A 21,354-nucleotide genomic window follows, 5' to 3' on the forward strand; every position below is an offset into this window, starting at 1 on the left:
TACCAGCTGCACAAAACTCCCAGTGATTTGCAAGTTTCCCCTCTTGCCTCTCTGATTTCCCAATGCAGAAATAGCTCCAAATGTCTAATAGGAGGGCTAGGTATTCAGGTATAGTGATCTGATCAAATTCAGGAGAATCGAGTAGCTCTAAATTAGATTTCATCTTTCTTGTGTCTGGATGGTCTTATTTTGTTTTCAAAAGAGAAGTTCTACTAGTTTCCCAAAGAAGCTGTTTTATGGAAGCTGAAATAGATTGTAAACAAACAAACAGAAAAGCTTCCCTTTTTAAATGAGACATTGTTTTAATTCTAATACATAAACCTTTTTCTTTAAAACTAACAACCCAGCCAAAAAATGGACAGAACTAAATAGGCATTTCTCCAAAGAAGACATAAAGATGGTCTAATGGCACATGAATTAGCGATGCTCAACATCACTAATCATTAGAGAAATGCATATCAAGACTGCAGTGATGTATCATCTCACACCGGACAGAATGGACATCATCAAAAAATCTACCTATAATAAATACTAGAGATGGTGTGGAGAAATGGGTACCATCCTATATGGTTGCTGGGAATGTAAATTGGTGCAGCTACTTTGGAGAGTAGTATGCAGGCTCCTTAAAAAATAAAAATAGAGTTGCCATGTGATCCAGCGACCCCACTCCTAGGCATATATCTGAAAAAGATGAAAACTCTAATTTAAAAAGATACGTGTACCCCAATGTTCATAGCCTCATATTTATAATAGCCAAGACATGGAAGCAGCCTAACTGTCCATCAAAGAATGAGTGAACAAAGAAGATGTATATCTATATATATAATGTAATATTACTCAGCCATAGAAATGAAATAATGCCATAGTTGATGCTCCAACTATGGGGTGAGAGGTGGAAATTCTGGCCCAGTGGTCCTCCCCTCACACCACGTGGCAGCCAAGCACCATGTGCTGGTGGAAAATACTGGACCACAAGGATGTCTGACTTTCTTCTACATCAGAGATGCACCTGGACTCACCAGAGGCTTCCACAGAGAGGTCTGGGGTCACTGAGGCTGGGGAAGGGGCTTGAGTGTCAGGACGGTCAGAGCACCATCCACAGTCCTGCTCTGCCCAAAGCTCTCAATTTCTTAGCACCTCCCAAGGAACAGTTGCTAATCTAGGGGCAGTCACAGAATAAGGCAGGATTTCCGTAGTGTTGACAAGCAAGGGAGCAGTTATACTGACATGAAGGACAAGACAGATTCACCCACAAGGTCTTGAGAAAATTCTCCCTGACTCATTGGAGAAGACTTTTAGTTAAGAAGCTGTGCATGTTCTGTTTTGTTGTGGCTTGTTCTTGTTTTTCCCAATAGAAAGTGAGTTAAGGGAAAGCCACAGGATATTGGTGTTAGCACAGTTCTTGGGGAGTTCATGTGAGGACCAGGAGTCAGTGCTTGTGAATGAAACACTCATACAGATCTGCACACACACACACGGCAAGTCATGCTGGGGGTCACCCTGTCACAGTGGGAATGTCCCACACCAGTGAGTCTGATCTGGCAACCTTTGGAAGAGAAGGAACCCGGGCACCTGCATTTGGCTGCGACTCCCCTTGGAGTCAGTGCCCCAGAGAAAGCACCATAACCACCATCTCAGAGAAAGACTTAGACACGTGGTGTTGACCTTTGCTACAACCAACGCAGAACTGGATAGCTCTGTCGGCATCCTGTTTCTTACCTTGGTGAGATTTCATGAAATTCAAGTACACAGAGACGAAAGTGGGCTTTTGATTTCTGTTTTAATTTCTTGTGCCCATTATGAAGAACGAAGTACAGAACTGAAGTGGCAAAGCTGGCGGGCGCGGGGTGTGCGCCGGGGAAGGTCGGGGCGGCCGCGCGGGCGGAGGGCGCTCAGGGCGGGGACTCGTGTGGCCGGAGAAGCCGAAGAGCCCGTGGGGACGATGGGGGAAAGGCTCCCGGGGGCCTGCCCTCTGCCCCCCCTCCCCCCACCCCGAGTAATGGCAGAATTACTTGTTACAGAGCAAAATATGTTTGCCCAGCGGTTTGAAAAACTGTTCTACAATAATTAAAAAACACACACACACATTATCTGCAATGACCCAAACCCAGGAGGGAAGCCCCGCTAGGTCCTCAGCAGACGTCTTTTTCAGACAACAGACGGTGAGGAACAGCCGGCCCTCCGGCACCCTCCGTCACGAGCCCTTCCCGTGCCCGCACACGGCTGTTCTCCGCAGCAGGAGGAAGGCGACGACGCAGAAGTAGAGCCCGCTCTTGAGCAGCAGGAGGAGGTACGCGTAGTAGGCGGACGTGCTTTCGCGCTGCAGCCGCACTGTGTCTAAGGGGAAAGCGGGCCGTTAGTTTCACCCGTTGCCTTGAGAGGCCGGGACACGGTGAGGGGAGGGGGGCACAGTTATTCCCTTCTGGAGACCTGCTGTGACTGACACCCCCGCACCTCCTGAGAAGGAGGAAGGATGAGCAGGGCCAGAGCCAATGCTTCTAAATCACTCAGAACCTTCCACGCAGGGGGAAAGCCCCCCCCCCCGCCCCCGCCCCGCTAGTGCTGGTTCTGTGCCAGCTGCGTGGAGTCCCCACGGGAGACACTCCACGCCTGTGCCCTTACCTCCTCAGTAACTGAGTGAGGAGTAACTGTTCCCTATTGGCAGGTGAGGACAGTATTGCTCAGAATACATGAGATTTACTCATTTTCATATCACTAGTTAATAAAAGAACCGGAATTTAAAGTTCAGTCTGTGATATCAGAGGCCTGTGCACTTGCACCCCCACCCACGTGTCCATCCTGTCTCAGGGCCTTGGCTTTGGGATTTCTTGCTCTGTGTCTATAGCCTAGAAGAGGAATAGAGACCTGAGTAAGGGTATGAACCACCGATTCAGATGGGCTTGGTTGGATCCCCAGATCTAGCTATGTGACATGGTACAGGGGACATCATTAATTTTAATGTCATTGCCCTCATTTGTAAAGTAGGGGGAAAATACTGTGCCACTCCATTGGAGTATGATGAGGATTAAACAGAGCATGCAAGATAGAGCACAATAACTTCTGAACAAAAAGCTTTCTGTGTCAGTTCACGTATTAGCCACTAGCAACGACCAAGGAGAAAAAAAGTCTAGAAGCAAAGTGATACCACGTTTCCTCGGTCACTAGAAACAAAGGCCACACTAAAGAATGGAGTCCATTCTTGAAATAATTCGGAACCTATCACTGCACCCTCTAATTTACAGTCATCTTATACCCAAACCAGCATTTACCATGTTCAGATGACTCCCAGGAAATGCTACATTGACTGAAAAATCTCACTCAGTCTGTTCTGCAAATCCAGTCTGGTTTTTCTACCATGAGTCAAAAGTTAAGTTTATCCAGAGGAAAACAGAGCTGGAGCCTCACAGAAAGGCAAACATGAACAAAACTTACTGTTTTCATCTTTCAGACAGGCTTTTGTAGAATTAACAACAGCGGCTTCTAGGAGAAAGGAGAGCAAGTCTTAGTCAATTGTTCACAACTATTATTTGACAATGTGATATATACATATAGACATACATATATTTGTAAAATCTGCCAACAGAGACAGGAGAGATACTGATTAAATGTAGGAGCCCCGCGATTCCAGAAATAATTGGTCTCTCCTACTATGGACCAAGGAAGCTCAAAAGCTAGCTTGATTAGGAGGGAAAAAGGCTGCAGGATGAAATGAAGGCAAGTATGTAAAAGAACAGCTTACCACTGTCATCTTCTGGACAAGCTTTTGTAGAATCAACAGCAGTGCCCTCTAGAAGAAATGAGAGCAAATATTGTCAGCGGCTCATGCCTGTAATTTTCTGGTGTGTGTCTACTGACAGAGAGACAGGAGGAGAATTATTAAAAGAATGCAGATGATGAGCCCTACAATTCCAGATAACTGGTTCTTTGTACTTTAAGCCAGGTAAATTTCAAAAGGTAAATTGATCAGGAGAATAAAAAAGACCAAAGTATGAAGGCAAACATGTACAATAACTTACTGCTTTTAGCTTTCAAACAATCATTTGTCGGCTCTGGAGTAGCGGTAACTAAAGTGACAACTACAAGAAATGAGAAGAAGCATTAGTCAGTTATTCCTGCCCATTATTTGACAGCGTGTGTATGTATTAACACACGTATGTATTGTAACATGTATATGTATATAGACTATGGACAGGGAGACAGTCATTCAAAACACGAGCCCTATAGCATTTCAGGAACAGTTGGTCTGATTCTATATGAGTTAGCAGATCTAATACATATATTGTTTTCTGCACATGAAGATATCGAAGTTCTGAAGGGTACATTTTTGTTCTTTTTTTTTTAGTCACAGCTGGCGGGTAATACCCAAGACCATCTTATTTTCCTTCTGTATTTATAGCGCCTATGATAGTGCTGGCTACAAAGTAGGTGTTGGAGAAATACTGTCAAAAAGACAATTAATCAGAAAATTAGCTGCTCTCCAGTCTTCAGCGCATGCTGCTGAGCTGAAGAGTGGCTACCCAAATGAATTCATCCAATCCCAGAATCCACAATAACATTTCCTTTTTGAAGGAGTCTGGCTCAGGCAATTTCCCATCCAGGAAAAATAAACAGCCATACACTTCCAAATCATTCATGTCCCCAGTATCCCCAACTCATGTACATTATTTTCTGCAGTGGTGTTTGTGGGACTAATGAAAACAACATTAGCCATTGAGTGATTGTTTCTGGCTTCAATATTTCACATACAATATCTCGTTTCACCCCCTGGTGACAGTAGAGTGAGCTGTATTTTGAAGGACTTTGTGTTACAAAGGAGGAAATAAGAATTAGAGGGTAAGTAATTTGCTAAGAGTCATACCAGTGATGGCAGAGCCAGCGTTCAAAGGATCGTCCTGGGGGATTAAATGAGACAGAGCACATGGAAAGCACTTTGTAAAAACTGTCATAGAAATGCAGAGCAGTTAATCTATAGAGAGACAACATAATTCCACCACTGTGGACACTAAAAACATCTTCTCTTCTAGATATCTTAAATATTCTTTACAATGACTGTTATATTACAGGAGTTCAGCATTTCAGTGCAATTTTTCAAGGGTAGAAAAATATGCCAAATCATATGTATGGTTCTCGGATTACATAAAACCTGAGGTGAGAGTTGTATTTGTCTACAAATAAAGAAAAAACAAAAAAGGCATACATATAAGTAAAAAAAAAAAATTTTAAGATAATAGGCTGTTGGATGGAGAAAAATGGAGTTATAGTGTTTGTTTTGGTTTATCCTTTTTCTCCTGGATGTGTTCTTGCCCATATGAACATGGTTCTGGTAGGCCGTTGTATGTAGATTCTTTTTCAGTATATTCTTAAAAAAAAAAAAAAAGAAGTGGGTTTGATGTATAAAGGCTTCAGAGTAAATCTTAAGAATGAAAATGTTAGTACAGTCATGCTTAGATGTTAAAATATCCTCAAGAATTGACTTTAATGTATCTTAAAATTCTCTTTGTTTTCTTTACAGTGACTTTATTCATTAAAAGAAAAACAAATCTCTTTTTAAAATGCATGGCTTGAAGTAGAAACAACAAAACAATACATTTTCATAATAAATTCTGCAGAAGTATCCCAAGTTCTCTTTCTCAATGAGGGTTGGTGGAAAACTTGGACCAGATTAGTTTTCTCTCTCTTCAAAATCATAACACTGATTTGGCCTTCCATGTTACCTTCCTAGCTTCTATAAAAATGTAAACAGAAACAAAACTTCCAAGAGACAGTGGATAAAATTGGGAGTTTGAGATTTGCAGATGTTAGCCACTATATAAAAAACAGATTAAAAAAAAACAAATTTCTTCTGTATAGCACAGGGAACTATATTCAATTTCTTATATTAATCTTTAATGAAAAAGAATATGAAAACGAATATATGTATATATATGCATGACTGGGATATTATGCTGTACACCAGAAATTGATGCATTGTAACTAACTGTACTTCAATTTAAAAAAATTTTTTTAAATTAAAAATTTAAAAAAAATTTGCTGTAGGATGACATTAACAGAAATGCCCACGTTAGCTTTGTTGCTGTGAATAGCCCATGGGAAACATTTATTTTAGAAAATTAGTGCTAAGTAGAACACATTATAAACTCAAACTCATCTCCTTTATGATAATCATCCCTATGAAACTTACTATAATTCTTATTCTTCACTCATCACTAGAAAAATTAAAATCTGGTGGGAATGGTATAGCTCAGTAGTAGAGTGTAACGCTTAACAAGCATGAGGTCCTGGGTTCAATCCCTGGTACCTACTCTTAAAAAAAAATCTAAAGACAATTAAGCCCACGATTATATTAAACTAACACTTTACATATTTGCTTTCCCTCTTTTTCTTAGCTGTAGAAACAGGAAAATTTAGGGTTATTTTGTAGTCTTGCTTTTAAAGAGTTTTATGAAAGGACATAAAAAATACACTGAAAATATGAATAAATACGTCTGGGTTATGTTTCAAAAGCAAGCATTTTCACTGACTTTGTTTCATCTGCTCTTCGTGGAGCCCTAGGACAAAGTGCAGGCAAGTGTTGAAACCAAATTTGGTTATTGGACAAACTAAGGCTCTGAGAAGTAAAGACTTAGATCAGAAATTCGGAGTGATACACAGCGAATTCTCGCATCTTTTGTTAGGCGCTTGCTTCCTGCTGCTTAGAAAGGGCTTTTTAATTAACCACAGGGAAAAGTACAAACTGATTCCTTCTTACGGGCACTCCGGGCAGTTTGGTCAGCTGTGTCCATACGCAGGACTTTAAGTGACTCAGGACTTCTGAGTGCTTATATAAAGGGTATAGTCTCATTATTGCAGTGCGTCCTCCCTGGGACGGTTCTTCACCGAGGGTATCATGCACACGTCCCCTCCAGGCTTGGCGCACACGCTAGGGCTGTGATTACACTTTGCTGAGAGGCACTTACCAATGGCAAGAAATATTCATCATGTAGAATGGAAGTATGTCTGTACCCTGTAACCTCACCCAACCTTTAATTCCAAAATTTTACCTTGCAGTGAAATATAAAACACAAATCTCAAAAACCTAAGACCATAAAAAAAAGTGCAGTAGTCAAATTATTCCACCTTGTGTGACACTGCAGTCTGCTTCTCTCAGATGATCACCATTTTGTCATTTAATACTCATTGTTTCTGGGTTATACTTTGAGTAAAGCAAGACTGAAGTGAGATGCCTTTGCTTGATGGAGAGGAACAATCATAAGAGGTGTATAATTATTCTTATCTCCTGATCAACTAAGATCATTAAAAGGGGAGTCTCTTTTTGTGTGTTTATTGTGTGCTAAGTTGTATATTGTGTGCTAAGTTTCATGAATGTTGTTTCATTTAAACCATAGAACAACCCTAAAATACATCACTGTGAGCTTAATATTTTGGAAGATGAAACCGAGGTGAGAAAGGTTGAGTAATTTTTTTCCTTTTTCTTTCTTATGTTTCAAACCCTACACTATTTTAATTCTGTGGGGAAACAGCTCAATACTTAAGAAAGATTTATATTTGTTTGTTTTTCATCGACACTTGACAGAAAAGGTGGGGCTATTCCCTTTAAAAAATAATGTTCTGGGAGGTAATGCTTCTATTTCTATATACATACCTTGATTAATTGAAGGAAAAAGAATCTGTTGATCAATTCCTTTTTTATTTTTCTCGTGTTTGACAACACATACGTGTTCTTTATCCATGGACTTTTCAGGCACGGTCAGCCAGCTCAGCTTCATGTACGTATTGCTGGTCTTCACAGTGTCTCCCTGCTGGGACTGCAGAATCCTGTTGTCATTCTTTTCTTTCCAGGAAACCTTAATAACACCAGGGAAGAAGTTCTCCAGAAGACAAAGATACGTTCCAGCCCGATGGAGGTTTATTTCAGCAATTGAAGGCAGGAAAATAGTGGGCTTGGGGGAAACGTCTGCATCAAGGTCGCTAGCTGCGGGGAGCGGAATTAAAATAGTAATTAAGGAGAATTATGACAGAAACACAAAGGTTGTGTGGTTTGGAACCGTGTAGTAAAAGGAGGGAGCCATTGAATCAGCGCTCAAGTTGACCTTATGGCCACAGTCAGCTGTCAGGTGCTAATTATTGTTCTTATTTTCAATGGGAAGAAGGTTCAAGACTTTATGTAACTTGCCCAAAGTCACAGCTATTAAGTAGCACTGGCTGATTTGCACCTTGGCCTCCGTTCTTTGCATGTATGCTAAGATAGGCTATGACTTTTAACTGCCACATATCATGGCTTCCGACATTCATGGACACACTTTAAAAAAAAAATCTTGTGTGTATTTCCCTGTGCTATACAGTATAATCTTGTTTATCTATTCCCACCTTCTGCCCCTTTGGCGACCACAAGTTTGTATTCTATGTCTATGAGTCTGTTTCTGTTTTGTTATGTGACAATGAATATATATATGTTCATGTATAACTGAAAAATTGTGCTCTACACTGGAATTTGACACAACATTGTAAAATGACTATAAATCAATAAAAAATGTTTAAAAAAAATCTCTTTTGTTCTATCATAGTGGAGGCTGTTTTAGGCTGAATGGGTGGGTGGTGGGGATGGGTATAAAGGAGGAGACCAGGTAACAGTGATGACCTTTCTACAGGTGAGGATCTTTGGCTATTTCTAAACTACTTCCCATTCCCATCCCATGAGTTTTGTAACTTACACTCTCTTTGGTCCAATAAAAACTTCTTATGATCTGCAACTCTGTGGAAACTCATTCTTTATTTAACTGATTCTGGGATGCAACATATTTCCATATTTTCCTTACTAATAAATGTCAGGAGGAAATTTATCAGTTTTTAAAAACAAGATACAGTCACTTGCATTAATGGGAATCTATGTCCACCTGTACTTGACAGCCTATCAAGTTGAATTTTTAGTTTCATATGTGGGTCCCACGCCCAGTTCTGCAGTGACGGGGTTCGCCTCATTGGTTCCTATTTTATACAAACTCTCAGTGTCTCATATGCACCAATCCAGATTTTTGAGTAGGGCCATATTAAAGCTGCACCTCCAAATTATTTATTGTGCCTTGAATATATTGAAATATTTGAATATTGAAATATTTCTAAAACTTCTATTATAAATGCATCTTCATAATATATAAATATTATTTATATATTCATAAATATTTGAATATTTATATATTCATAAATATTTGAATATTGAAATATTTCTAAAACTTCTATTATAAATGCATCTTCATAAATGCTCTCACATGAACATTATCAAGTAATGCACTTATCAGGCACTTTGTCTCACTTCAGAAAATGTTCACCAAAAGAGCACATTGTATCTTGGAATTCCATTTGAAGTTGAAGCATGACTAAAAATACATCATATTTTAACTCTCAGTGTCTCCCTCATAATTTGAATCTGCCTTGTAAGGCTGCTGAGCATCTTCAGAGCTCCACCATTTTCTCTTTTTTTCACCTGCTGAATAAAGTGTATATATAATTAGAGATTATATTAAAAGTATAGTTCCTGCGTTTCTTACAACTTCAAAATAGATGCCGAAACGTCTTACATGTACAAAGGCAAATGACTTGAATGCTGGAATGTTACTGACTATGCATTTATTGCTAATCTAACAATTGGAATTATAAATGTAAGAACCTTTTCCAATTTGATTTCCAATGAAAGACAAATATTTTACTAATACTCAATTCAAATTGGAGTTCAGAGTTCATTTCATCATTTGATGGGCAATTTCTTAAGAATAACTATACTCCTCATTTGAGAAGAAAAGGAAACAATTCTTGAGAATTTCTGCCTCTTTAGCAAAGTTCTTGATTTTCTTCTAAATCAGCAAGCAAACATAAATGTTTAAAATCATGCTGAAAGTATAAGTAGGCCATAATGTACTCATTTTTATTTTATACAATTATTTTAGTACAAATAGTTTTTTATTGATAATAATGGTAAGGTACTGTATATTTCTCCAACTGTATACTTTGTTTATATTGACTTGTTTTTCTTATCATTTTTTCTTTTATAAATTAAATAGACCTATTGCATATCTAAATAAGAATATCAAATTATGACATTTCTAACTATATTTAATTGATTTTACATTTTGATCATTTTCTTTATGAACTAAAACTTTTTCTGAAGAATATGAGCAAAACTTATTGGCTATACATTTTAGAGCCAACAAACATTGGTGTTAGAGAAGCTATCAATTAAGATCAAGGATTCAGATTTGAAGCACGTAAAATAACGAGAAATACAAAAAAAAACAAACAAACACATTTTAATCTCGTGGTTTTTTTGCCAAGTGGGGAAGAGTCAGCTTAAGAGAGACAACTATCTTCAAATTCAATGTTTTGCGTGTGAGTGGACAGTAAGACAACTTTCCATTTGAGGAGTAGGAAGTGTAGCTTCATCCTCTGGAGAATTTCTGTTCTGTCCACATTCTTGGCTGAAAACAACTCTCTATATTGAATACAATTCTCCCTTGACATTTGAACTGGGTGTAGATACATACACCCAGCACCCCTCATGTGCCAAGACAATGTGCCAAGCACACTATTCACATTATCTCATTCAATTCCTGTACACCACCTGCTGGATACACACTGTTATCCCATTTTATGGATTAGGAGACTGAGGCCAGAGAATAATCACTAAAATTCACATAAGCAGTAAGTGGTGGATTCATAGCACCAAGTCAGCCTGACTCTGAAGCCTGGGCACATTGAAAACACCCTTTCACCACCAGAAAATGAAATATCAACTCACAAAATACACCTGTAATAACAAACTTCAGCCTTGGGCCAAACACTTCATGATGACTGAATACCTTATACAGGAGCCCTTTATAAAAGTCCACATGCAGACAAAGACAAATCTTATTACAATATTTGCACAATGTTGTCTGTACTGTCCTTTACAATATGGATTTGTTTTAAAATCTTTCCTAAGAGTTCTACGTCTAATCCCCATTCACATTCTCATTTTTTCCTAAATTCTTAACTATTTTTCCAATTTGTTTCTTGCCTTCCCTCTATTACCTTGAAAAAATTGTGTCCTTCTGATACCTCCCTATGACGAAAATTATATTCCATTACCAAAGACTTTCTATGATGATTTCAAAGTGATTCAATACATATTGAAATCTTTAGACTAATTTAGCTTCTCTGAATTCTTCAAATCCTAGTAAAACTAAGACTGCCTACAATCCAAGAGACCAGGCTTCCGGTCCTGGTTTGTTTCGCTCCTAACAAGTTCTGTGGTGAGCAAATCAGGTAAATTATATCCTTTAATACTTTATTTATTTGAAAACAAAGGTGTTAGTATAAATCAATGCAACATAACTACCAGTGCTGAAGGGAGACCAAAATAAAACAAGATCTGAAAAGCAAGTTGATTAAAAATGCTATAGAAATGAGATAATAATGATTATTATCATTATTTGCAATTTGTCATAACTGTGTAGTCCAACATGACATTGAATCTCATGGGACCAAACTTGATCTCACTGATAGGAACTCAGTATTTTGGGGTTGCAATTGGATCTGTGGCAATTAAACATGAAGACTGATTCCCTGGTTTGCATTCCATTGCACTCTCATTTGCCTGGAATTCTCAAAGCGGTGATCACAGGAAACGTGCCTTTTACACACATCTAATTAAAAGGCAATGATCTGTCTTGTCTTAGCCCCTGCATCTCCAGGGTTAAGAAAATCAAAAGGAATATTGGCTAAAGCCTAAAATATGCGGGCAATATATGGAACTGCTTCACTTGTGTTGTCCACAACAGATGGCTTTTTAACCAATCAACAGCATAATCTATTTCTGTTTCAAATTTTTACTAGAAATTTCAGCCTCAAACTGACTTCTATCCAACCCACATGCAGAGCTAAGCTTGCAACTCCTGGCAGTGGGCCTTGAAGGCACAATGACTAGAGAAATGGCAGGATGCCTGGTCCTCAGATTCCTCCAATATTCATGGTGGATCACGAAAACCTTACCTGCCTGACCCTCTCTTCAGGATCACCATCTGTGAATGACATTAAATATTACAATGTCCATAATATTGATGCACTGGGAATATAAATGGGTTTGATTAAAGACCACTTCTTCCATTTTACAAAATAGATGTTGAAGGCAACACCCCCTTTTTACTTTACTTTCCTCCTGAAGACTCCTGCAATGAAGTTCTTTTCTAATTTTATGATGAGAAAATATATCTTATTTGAAATTTTGGTGTGCTTCTTTACCAGTTTATTGAAAGTATGTATTCCACTACATTTTTTTCAGCTTTTAAATTTTTTTATTCACTTTTTTAAAAATAGAGATAGACTGACACTGAACTCTCTTTCCTTTGAGCATAAAATCTTACCCTGTGCTTCCTGCTAGATCATCACAGGCCTTATTTCTTCTGCTTCCATCAATGCCTTGATCTTCTATTCTTATTTCATGCTCTGCCTATACATGTGTTTTCCATTTGAGGTCTCAATCAATTTTGGAAACAAGCCATTTAAATAAATGACAAATAGCTTGCCCATCACAGGGATTGATCATTTAATAAGGTCTAACTCCACTATGACATGAGAAATGGGAGATAATGTTTGCCCATCCTAGTTCTGTGATATAGATGCAAAACATTCGGAAATCACACAGAATTGTGCCTGCTTTATCCTTTTGCCCCTATTTTTTCAATATTTATATAAACACAGACAGAAATTGGCCCTGCTACCATTACACAGAGGTGATGCTCAGCAAAACTACATGAGATGTGAATGTGGTCAAGAATGGATGAGTGACTCCTCTCTGCCTGGGCAGCTCAGGTTATATCTGTTCCTGCCTCATCACACATCTATTGGGAAGATAATTTCATCTTTTCTCACCATTTTTCCTGAATCTTTTAAATCTCCTCTGGAAAGGGTTTTTCATGTACAAAGTCATTTCTTTGCCTAGAGTGTAACTTAGAGTTAATGTCTTTAGCTATCAAAGACGAACAATAATAAGAATAATATATTTGAGCATTAAATAAATGCTTACTCAATACATTTTGCAGATGTTTTGTGATTTGTATGTGTTGAGGTGTGTGTATCAAATGATTCTACGGTAGCTTCCTTCCATAACCCAGTCCTGATTTAGGAGACCATATGAGCTGTTACAGACAATGATGAGTTCTTAAGCTATTCATTGCTAAGAGGATGCTCCTTTTGACTTGAAAATTGCCTTATGGTTCCTAGGGCGTTAAATTCATACCCTGTCCTGCTCAACGGAGGATTTTATTTAGTTTTCCATTTTCTGCCTCCATCATGATTGGAAAGCAGCTGTGGCTTATGCAATTGTCAAGTATTTTAGTAGAAATGCTGTAATTCTTCTACCAGATTCAGTATTTCTGGTAAATACAATGCTAAAACAGAAATAAAATTGAGCCCAATGGTGTCATTCTGTGGAGATACCCTGAGAATCATATTTTGAGCATTTAATAAGTCTATATTCAATATGACTTATACACACTTTTTAGGGAGAAGAGAGGTTATTTCAGTGCCATGATTAAAAACAGAAGCATTGTTTTCACTCATGAGTAGTAAAAAAAAAAAATGAACTATTACTTATTAAGTAGTCAATTAAAGAATCTATTTAAATGATGAGGCTACAGAATTGTAAGTACTCAGGATATAAAAACGTGATGTAAAGATTTCTAACATCACATAATGGCCCACACCATGCACTTTGGAATAACAAGTCTCTGTTGAATCCTAAACTTGTTACATGACTTTAGGCAACTAACAGAACACCCCTAAACCTCAGTTTCCTTATCTATGAAATGGGAAGAAGAGAATTCCTGTTGAGGAATGAGATACAGTGCTGAAACAGCATATCATGGTATCTGGCCCTCAGTCCATATTTGCTAATATTAAAATTCTCTTTAGTGGAATGGTTTGGGGCCGTTTCACCAAATTCTTCCACCAAACAAAAGATATGGGCTTTATAAGCAATAACTGTTACATAAATTAAGAAAGGAAACAAGCTCATCAATCCAAGACATCTCACTTTTCAGCAGCCACAGACCCTAGAACATGGGGTCCAATCAAGCCAGAATCTAGAGTGCTTTTCCACCAGACTAGAAGCTGTTTGAGTGTTGGGACTTGTCCTATCTGCATCTTGTTCACCCTTTTATCTCCAGAAACTGTCCTCAATAAATGTTTGCTGAGAGAATGAAAGTGCAAATGAGGATGTAAAGCCATGCAGACTCTTTCCATGGACTTTGGAGTGGAAATGGCTCCTTGAGCTCACAAATTCCATTAACTTGGACCAGATCCAGGCAATGTAACAAGTGATGCAATAGCATAAACTCAGTTGAGCTCAGCCTACCTGTAAGAAGCTAGAGCAATAAGAAGTAGGGTTTACTGATGTTCTGTAGTCATTTACTATGAGAATTTTTTTCACTGCTTTTAGGGATGAAATGAAAACCGTTAATATTGGTTTTGCAGGTTACTGGGAGAAAGGAACACTGTGTTTTAGCTCCAACTATAGAGAAGAGAAAATTAAGAAAGGTGCTTCTCACTTAGTAGACCATCTACAGGAAAAGGAACTTGAACCGATAACATACCGGCACAATAAATACTATGTTAATGGTGTAAGAAACATAAACGAAATAATGAAACAGACAGGGTCGCTGAAACATTCTAATATCTAGCGTGACTCTATTGCATGTATGTGTGTGTGTCTGTGTGTGTGTGTGCATTCTAAATGAAGAATTTCAACCTGCTTTTGAGCGGGGAAGAGAACAGACCATTTTCAAAGTAGTTTTGTTTCCATATACAGGGAGCAGAAGCTGCAAACTTGCTGTTCACATGCTGAGGCCAAGAATGTGGCAGTCAGATAAGGGGCATCCTAAATTGTTTTTTTGGAAAACTATCTGTCAGTTTTTCACTACTAAGGTAAAAATAGAAGAAAAAAGTTACTTACCAAGGGGAACTACTATGAGCTCAGTCCCTTTTCCAAATGTCTTCCTCCAGCCCGAGCTATCACACTGGTTAAAGTTTCAACAAAAACCTCAGCCTTCCCCTAGTTTCCCGAAGTGACTAGCAGTTAAAAAATTTTGTACTGGCAATTTGATCTTCTGGGTTCTTTTGGAAGTCCTTGAACGTAGGTTTTATGGTATCTGATAGTCAATAAATTTGCCTCAAAATGGACTCAAATACCTGTTTTCTTCAGAGGAGTAATTATTGAAAACACTGATAAAAGATGAAAGAGATAAAAGCAGGAAAAGAAGATGTGATGTCAGCTACTGGTTAAACAACTGCTTTTCTAAATTACCAGGAAAAGCATTCAAAGAATTAAGACTTCTTTTGAAATATCCAGGTGTTCAGCTGCGTTGAAACTGCTCCGAGTTTGCATCAAAGGAAAACCCCCTCTGTTCTCACTAACACCAGGGCTGCTCCGTTAGCGGTTTGGGAATGTATTTCTGAAAGGAGGAAGCTCTTCAGTAATTGAAAGTGCAAAGTATGCCAACACAAGTGTACTGAGAGATGGGATCAAGTTCTCTGTTCGTTGGGCAACACGGTTCTTTACCACAGTAATGCGAAAGGAGAAAATAAGTTCTGTGATGAATTGTCATATTTTTCTAAGTTAAAAAAGAAATGTGTCAAATTCCATCTCCTTTGAAATAATAGATTTCTTATTTAAAGTAAAACTTGAAAACAAAGTCCAGGTTCTCTGATATGTTGAAAGAAGAAGTCTCTGGGAGGCTGTTCTGTAATCTTAAGCCACTCACCTTGGATCAGGAGAAAAAGAAATTGTGAAGAAGCAGCTGAATGCTCCTCTGAGTCCAGATGAACTATCCATGCGCTGGGACCCATAAAGGACAAACCCTGATCCCTCCTGTCCCGTCCTGAGTCCCATGAGCAACCATTGCCTCTGTCCTGAGAATGAAAGTAAGAGGAGGTCACAGTGGGCAACTGTCCATTCACAGTAGCTCACAGCCCCGAACACCATGGGACAGGACAAGAGACCTGGATGAAAATAAGGTTTAGAAGGCTTTTTTAAAAATTGAGAATTGAATTATTTGTATTTCATGTTATCAAATACTCTTTGCACCTATTGAGATTGAATTCTATCCACTAAGTCCATTTCTGTGACTCAGTGCTCTGTTTTTCTTTATTCCAGGGCCATGAGCAGATTATCAGGAACTTTAGGAGATGTCTAAATTTCAAGATCCATGAAGGATTTAAGCAATAGAATGCAAAAGAGTAAGTAAAGAGTTATAGAATCTTTTAATTAAGTTTATAAGAAAATACATGAACGAGAAGAAGAAAAGAGTGTTAAGATTTTACTAAAGGGCAAAATATTAAACCTGAATAAATGGAGAGACATGTCATATTCATGAAGGAAAAACTCAATATCATACAGTTGCTAATTTTCCCCAAAATCATGTATATGAGTTAACTATAATTCTAATCAGAATTAAGCCAACTTTTTTATTTATTTATTTTTGTTTCATAGTATAAGGGTTGGGGTGAGCTAGTTAAGTTGATTTTAATTTGAAATATGCAGCATTAATATGAGATAATTAAAAATTGTTTCTTAAAAATAATAATGAATAGACATTTGGCCTAGCAGATCTTAACCCTTATTGCAAAGTTACTGCCATTGTATGATAATGATATAAGAATACTGAAATATCAATGAAACATAAACCCTGCAAAAATGCTCCAAGTATATATTGGCATAAAAGTATAAGACATTTTTAAATTGTAGGAAAATGACGGATTATTTTAACACTAAATTTGGACTATTGATTTTCTGTTGGGAAAACAAAAGTAGCTCTCCACTTCATACCATATAAATTAAGTTTTTATTAAAAAGGCACCTAGAGATGTGTGTTCGAGGGAACAAGTAGGAGACTCATTGGTTCACTTGGGAGACAATCTCCATCACAAATTTGTGAACTGGACACAGCAAGTCAATTAACACTCTATACATATGCCTCCAAACAGCCTCCAGCAATCCTTGATTCACTTTTAATGTTTTCAACATGGTGGCTGCCTCCTCCATCAACCTGTTCCTTCCACGTTTGGGCACAATGATCTCCTGTCCACCAGGTGCTAATGCTCAGGGTCTCATCACCAAGGGTTTTCCACTTCTGAGGAGCTCTCAGGCTGTTCCCAGTGAGGTTGGGAGTATGTCCGGGAGAATTTCAAATTCAGCAAAGAAAGTAGGGTAAACAACTTCTCAACTCGGTCACTGTGATTGATCTGGAAGTCCTTTACTTTCTTCTCCATCCACCTATGGAAAATACTGTTGTCCTTTCCAGCAGGTTGAGAGTGGAGGAGGGTAGCAATCTTGTGTGTTCCATCTTGCTGCTTTTCTTTAGCTCATAGACTTGTGATGTCTATTTTTTCTCATAAAAAAAATTCCTAGAACTCAGAAGTCAGGAGAAATTCATTGTATAATAAAATTCTCTGCAGAGGATTCTCTGTAGCTTGTCACTAAATAAACAATTCAGGCTTCAGTTTAAATAATTCCATGTGGCTCTGGAGAATGGAAACTCATGTTGCAGGTAAAAAACACCTGATCATAAAATAACTGGTTAAATTCTCTATTTCCCCCTAAAATGTCTCCTTTGAAAAGTCTGGAGATTTATTTTTTTGTTTTGCTCATCATTCTGGGAATCTGGATTTTGTAATCACACAGATTTGTATTCAGATCCCAGACTTATTTCTTATTATCAACTCACTTCATTTATCAAATTAGTATGCAAAGAGATCCATAAAATTGAGATAATAGTAAGACTTATTCCTCCATATTGTTAAGTAACATAAAGTATATGGTATACTTAATATAGTGCCCTATCACATGAGGTATATTCAATAAAAATGTTATTATTATATTCTCATCAGAACATTACATTTTATTTATTTTCATATGGAACTGAGCTCCTTGAATGACTATGTATTCAACTCTGTACACAAAAATTAATTAATTCTTTGTTTTCCTTTGGCTGAGCAAAGAAAAGAAGTAGAGGTAAAGAAATCTACTGCCCCAAATACTTTCAGAATGTAACTGCAGATTTTTGGGAATTACTCTGTAACTTTAACTTATCAGTTAAAAAAGCAAAGGCAACAGAACTACAGTAGAGTAATAATGATCAGCATGTAATCAAAACGGTTAAAGACTGATTCAAAAGTTACCAGAAAATAAATCAAGGAACTACAGGAAAGATCAATCACAAAAGCTGTAGGGATGGGGTAGGGGTCGGGTGGGTTTTAGCTGACATTTGAAAGTGGCAGGCAGTTCTATAGTCTCAGTCATTTCATAACATTTGGAATTCTTTCACTACTTTATTATTATTTGCTGTTCTAAAAAACATCAGGGACATAGAATGAATTTAACATAATATCCATTCATAAAGCATTATAATCATTTATCTACACATCAAATCTCTTTTATGTTATTTCTTATATTCTAATGTGTTGATTACTATTAAGTAAACAAATCTGTGTGATTGATCTTTAAACTCAAGAACAAAAGCATCATAATATTCTACACGATCTTCTCTATTAAATTCATCAACTACGGAAGTTCAGAATCTGATCATAATTTCTCAACAGTTGTTAATTTCCTGTTTTATACCTGGAGGAGCAAGGGCACATCTTGTTCTGTTAGGGGCGGGATCTTGGTGCCTTTGTGAAGAGGGACATGAAAGAAACTTGATAAAAACCTTCTTCCTCCTCCTCAACTTGTTCCACTTATTTGCAGACAAACATACCCACTAATTTGGACACCTCATTGATTCCTTCCCTTTGCCTCTCAAAATGAACTCTCGACCTCTCTTTACCTTATAGCGATAGCACAACACAGTTCCTAGAACCATTCGAAGAAAAATCAGCTGCGGAGCTTATGGAAGAACACACTTTTCAGCCTTCATTCTAAGATTTGGATACACTGTGTTGGTTGCCAGCAACACATGCCCTTGACAAAGCCAGGTGCTTCTGATGCAGGTGGTCCACGGACCACAGTTTGAGAAACACTGGTCTGGTAGAAATTGGAAGGATCCAATACACAAGCGACCACAGAAATACAAATCCAGCATGTCTCTACTTCAGTATTAACTTTCCATCCTTAAACCTAGCCCGGTCAGGCAGCCACAGCCCTTTCCTGTATGACTTTTCAATTGAACTGTATGCTATTCATTGTCTGATTATTCACCCAAAGTGCTCTTTAATTTGATTTATTGAGAAACAAAAAATCTGATAAGACTCATTCTAGTTTGGGACGTGGCCCCGGGAATGTAGAGGGAAAGGGCAGGAAGAAGTGTGGCTTTACTTATTTAAGACACAGCGGCACTCACTGTGGACTGAACTTCAAAAGAAGGTGTAAGTAGAATACAGTGGTTGGCAGACCGAAAACAACCACTCTCCTTGCCTTCGCTTTCACTCTGGCAACCATGCCCTGCTTGGTTACATGATGAAAATACCAGCTTGTCCAAAAGATAAATCGGATACCAGCTGGAGGTTCAGGATTTCTTCATTTTTCTTTTCAACTCTTCTCATTCTTCACACTCCTGAATAATGAAGGTGCTGTATTCTCAGCCACCTCCTCTGGAAAATGATCGGACAAATGATTCAGTAATAACTTTTCCATTTTGCTCTCCTAAATGTCTCTCCTTCTACGTAAACCCTAGGTGACCTGTCTGTCTAAAGAGAAAATTTTATGGACTCCATCAGCTTCTAGGAGAGATGAGAAGATGCTCCCCGCTGCCAGCTGCTTGCCCAAGACCTGAAGATGGAGGCTGGTTTTTAGGAAAAAGTATGGCTGTTGGGGGGAGGGCACAGGTGGCTGTGGCATCTAAGGGCTGGGGGATGGGCCCTGAGCTCAGGACTTCGTTTGCTCAGAGGACTGGGAGGTTGGGACGGGAAGTGGGGCAGGGGCTGCTGTGTGCTGTGCACCAGGGCTGCTCTTGGCAGCCACAGCACAATTTCCAGTGCAGCACGAAGCAAGTCTGAACTACCGTGCTGCTCCCAGATGGCACAGCGGTACGTGCCAGAATCGCTGTCTTCCAGATTGGAGATGAGCAGTTTATTTTTCTTCTCTGCTCCTTCATAAGCACGGGATTTCTTTCGATCGATTCCTGAGTCGTACGAAGTCATTTTGTAGTAGACATCATAGTAGAATAGGCGTCGTGGAGCTGTCCTGTCCCCGAATTTATACCAGTGGATATAGTTGACACTTTGTGTATTAAGATCACAAGTCATTTCAAAAGACGATCCTATCTTCATTGTGACTGACGTCTTGTCCCCTTCCATGTTGGAAGACACCTGAGTGACTGCAAGGGAAAAATCAAAAACAACAAAAAAAGATGCAGAAGATGAAACACTAATTTCTTAGTATGACCTTTGCCAAAAAATAACGAAAAATCCCATGAGCATCCAGGCAAAATACTTACCAGGAGCCAGGAAAACGAGAAGCAGGGCTGGACCCCTCAACATGCCTGTGGCCGTGAGTGAGACTGGGCTTCGGAACAGATGTGACAGGAGGGAAGTGGGGCTCTCTCTTAAAGACTCCAGGCTGAGAGCAGAGGGGGCGGTTCTGCGGGGGGCCCTCCTGGAGGAGCCCTGACCCTCACTCCCACCCAGTACTTGAGGGCCCTCCTGAGGCCGGCAGGGAGCAGACCCTCTCCTAAGGGCAGCGGGGAGCACTGGGGGCTCAGAGCTGCAAGTAGGTGGGTCAGCTGGGGTGGGAGGGAGACCTTGGATGAGCTTGCCTGTGGCCTCGGGGAGTGCGCCGTCCTGAATTGGGCTAATGTCCCTGCAGGTCAGTGTTTCAATGTTAATGCTCCTGCCCTGGTCTTGTCCGGTGATGAAACTTCTTTATATTCTTTCCCTGAACTACCATCCCGGTAGGGAAACTTTGAGGCAACCAACAGCAAATCTAAAAGCCTCCAACCTGCTTTATTTCATGAACTTAAGATCAGTTGTGTTCAAATGAAATTATTTACAAAACACAAACAGACCCAGAGACAAAGAAAACAAACCGATGGTCACCAAATTGGAAAGTTGGGGGAGGGATAAATTAGCAGTTTGGGATCGGCAGGTACAAATGATTATATGTATTTAAAATAGATAAACAACAAGGTCTTACTGTAGAGCACAGGGAATTATATTCAATAACTTATAATAATCTATAATGAAACATAATATATACATAGGTATAACTGAATCCGTATGGTGTGTACCAGAATCTTACACAACATTGTAAATCAACTGTACTTAAAAAAAAAAAAAGACTTAGAAGCCATGTCAACTAAGAAAAAAAGATGAGGTGTGTCGATCTTTATTCGA

The 21,354-nt window shown here is 38.8% G+C and overlaps 1 protein-coding gene across 1 annotated transcript; it reads right to left on the reverse strand.

Annotated features, from left to right (window-relative positions):
- Positions 1-1,761: 1,761 nt before the first annotated feature.
- On the reverse strand, positions 1,762-21,040 carry LOC102506398 (T cell receptor gamma constant 2). The gene is made up of 9 exons (XM_032484250.1): positions 20,460-21,040; positions 20,025-20,339; positions 15,424-15,428; positions 14,981-15,044; positions 7,643-7,972; positions 4,017-4,076; positions 3,740-3,787; positions 3,433-3,480; positions 1,762-2,337 (listed from the first exon to the last, which is right to left on the reverse strand). Exons 1-9 carry the CDS (start codon positions 20,500-20,502, stop codon positions 2,195-2,197), a joined length of 1,056 nt encoding a protein of 351 aa, XP_032340141.1. The 5' UTR covers positions 20,503-21,040; the 3' UTR covers positions 1,762-2,194.
- Between the last annotated feature and the right edge of the window lie 314 nt (positions 21,041-21,354).

The sequence above is a fragment of the Camelus ferus genome, chromosome 7, assembly GCF_009834535.1.
Source record: "Camelus ferus isolate YT-003-E chromosome 7, BCGSAC_Cfer_1.0, whole genome shotgun sequence".
Taxonomy (NCBI): Eukaryota; Metazoa; Chordata; class Mammalia; order Artiodactyla; family Camelidae; genus Camelus; species Camelus ferus.

Excerpts from the sequence above, each read along its gene's own strand:
- LOC102506398 (XM_032484250.1), bottom strand. The coding sequence starts at position 20,502 with ATGTTGAGGGGTCCAGCCCTGCTTCTCGTTTTCCTGGCTCCTG. Across the intron at positions 20,340-20,459 it reads TCTCGTTTTCCTGGCTCCTG|TCACTCAGGTGTCTTCCAAC; the intron begins GTAAGTATTTTG and ends TTTCCCTTGCAG. Across the intron at positions 3,788-4,016 it reads TTGTTTGAAAGCTAAAAGCA|AGGGCACTGCTGTTGATTCT; the intron begins GTAAGTTATTGT and ends CATTTCTTCTAG.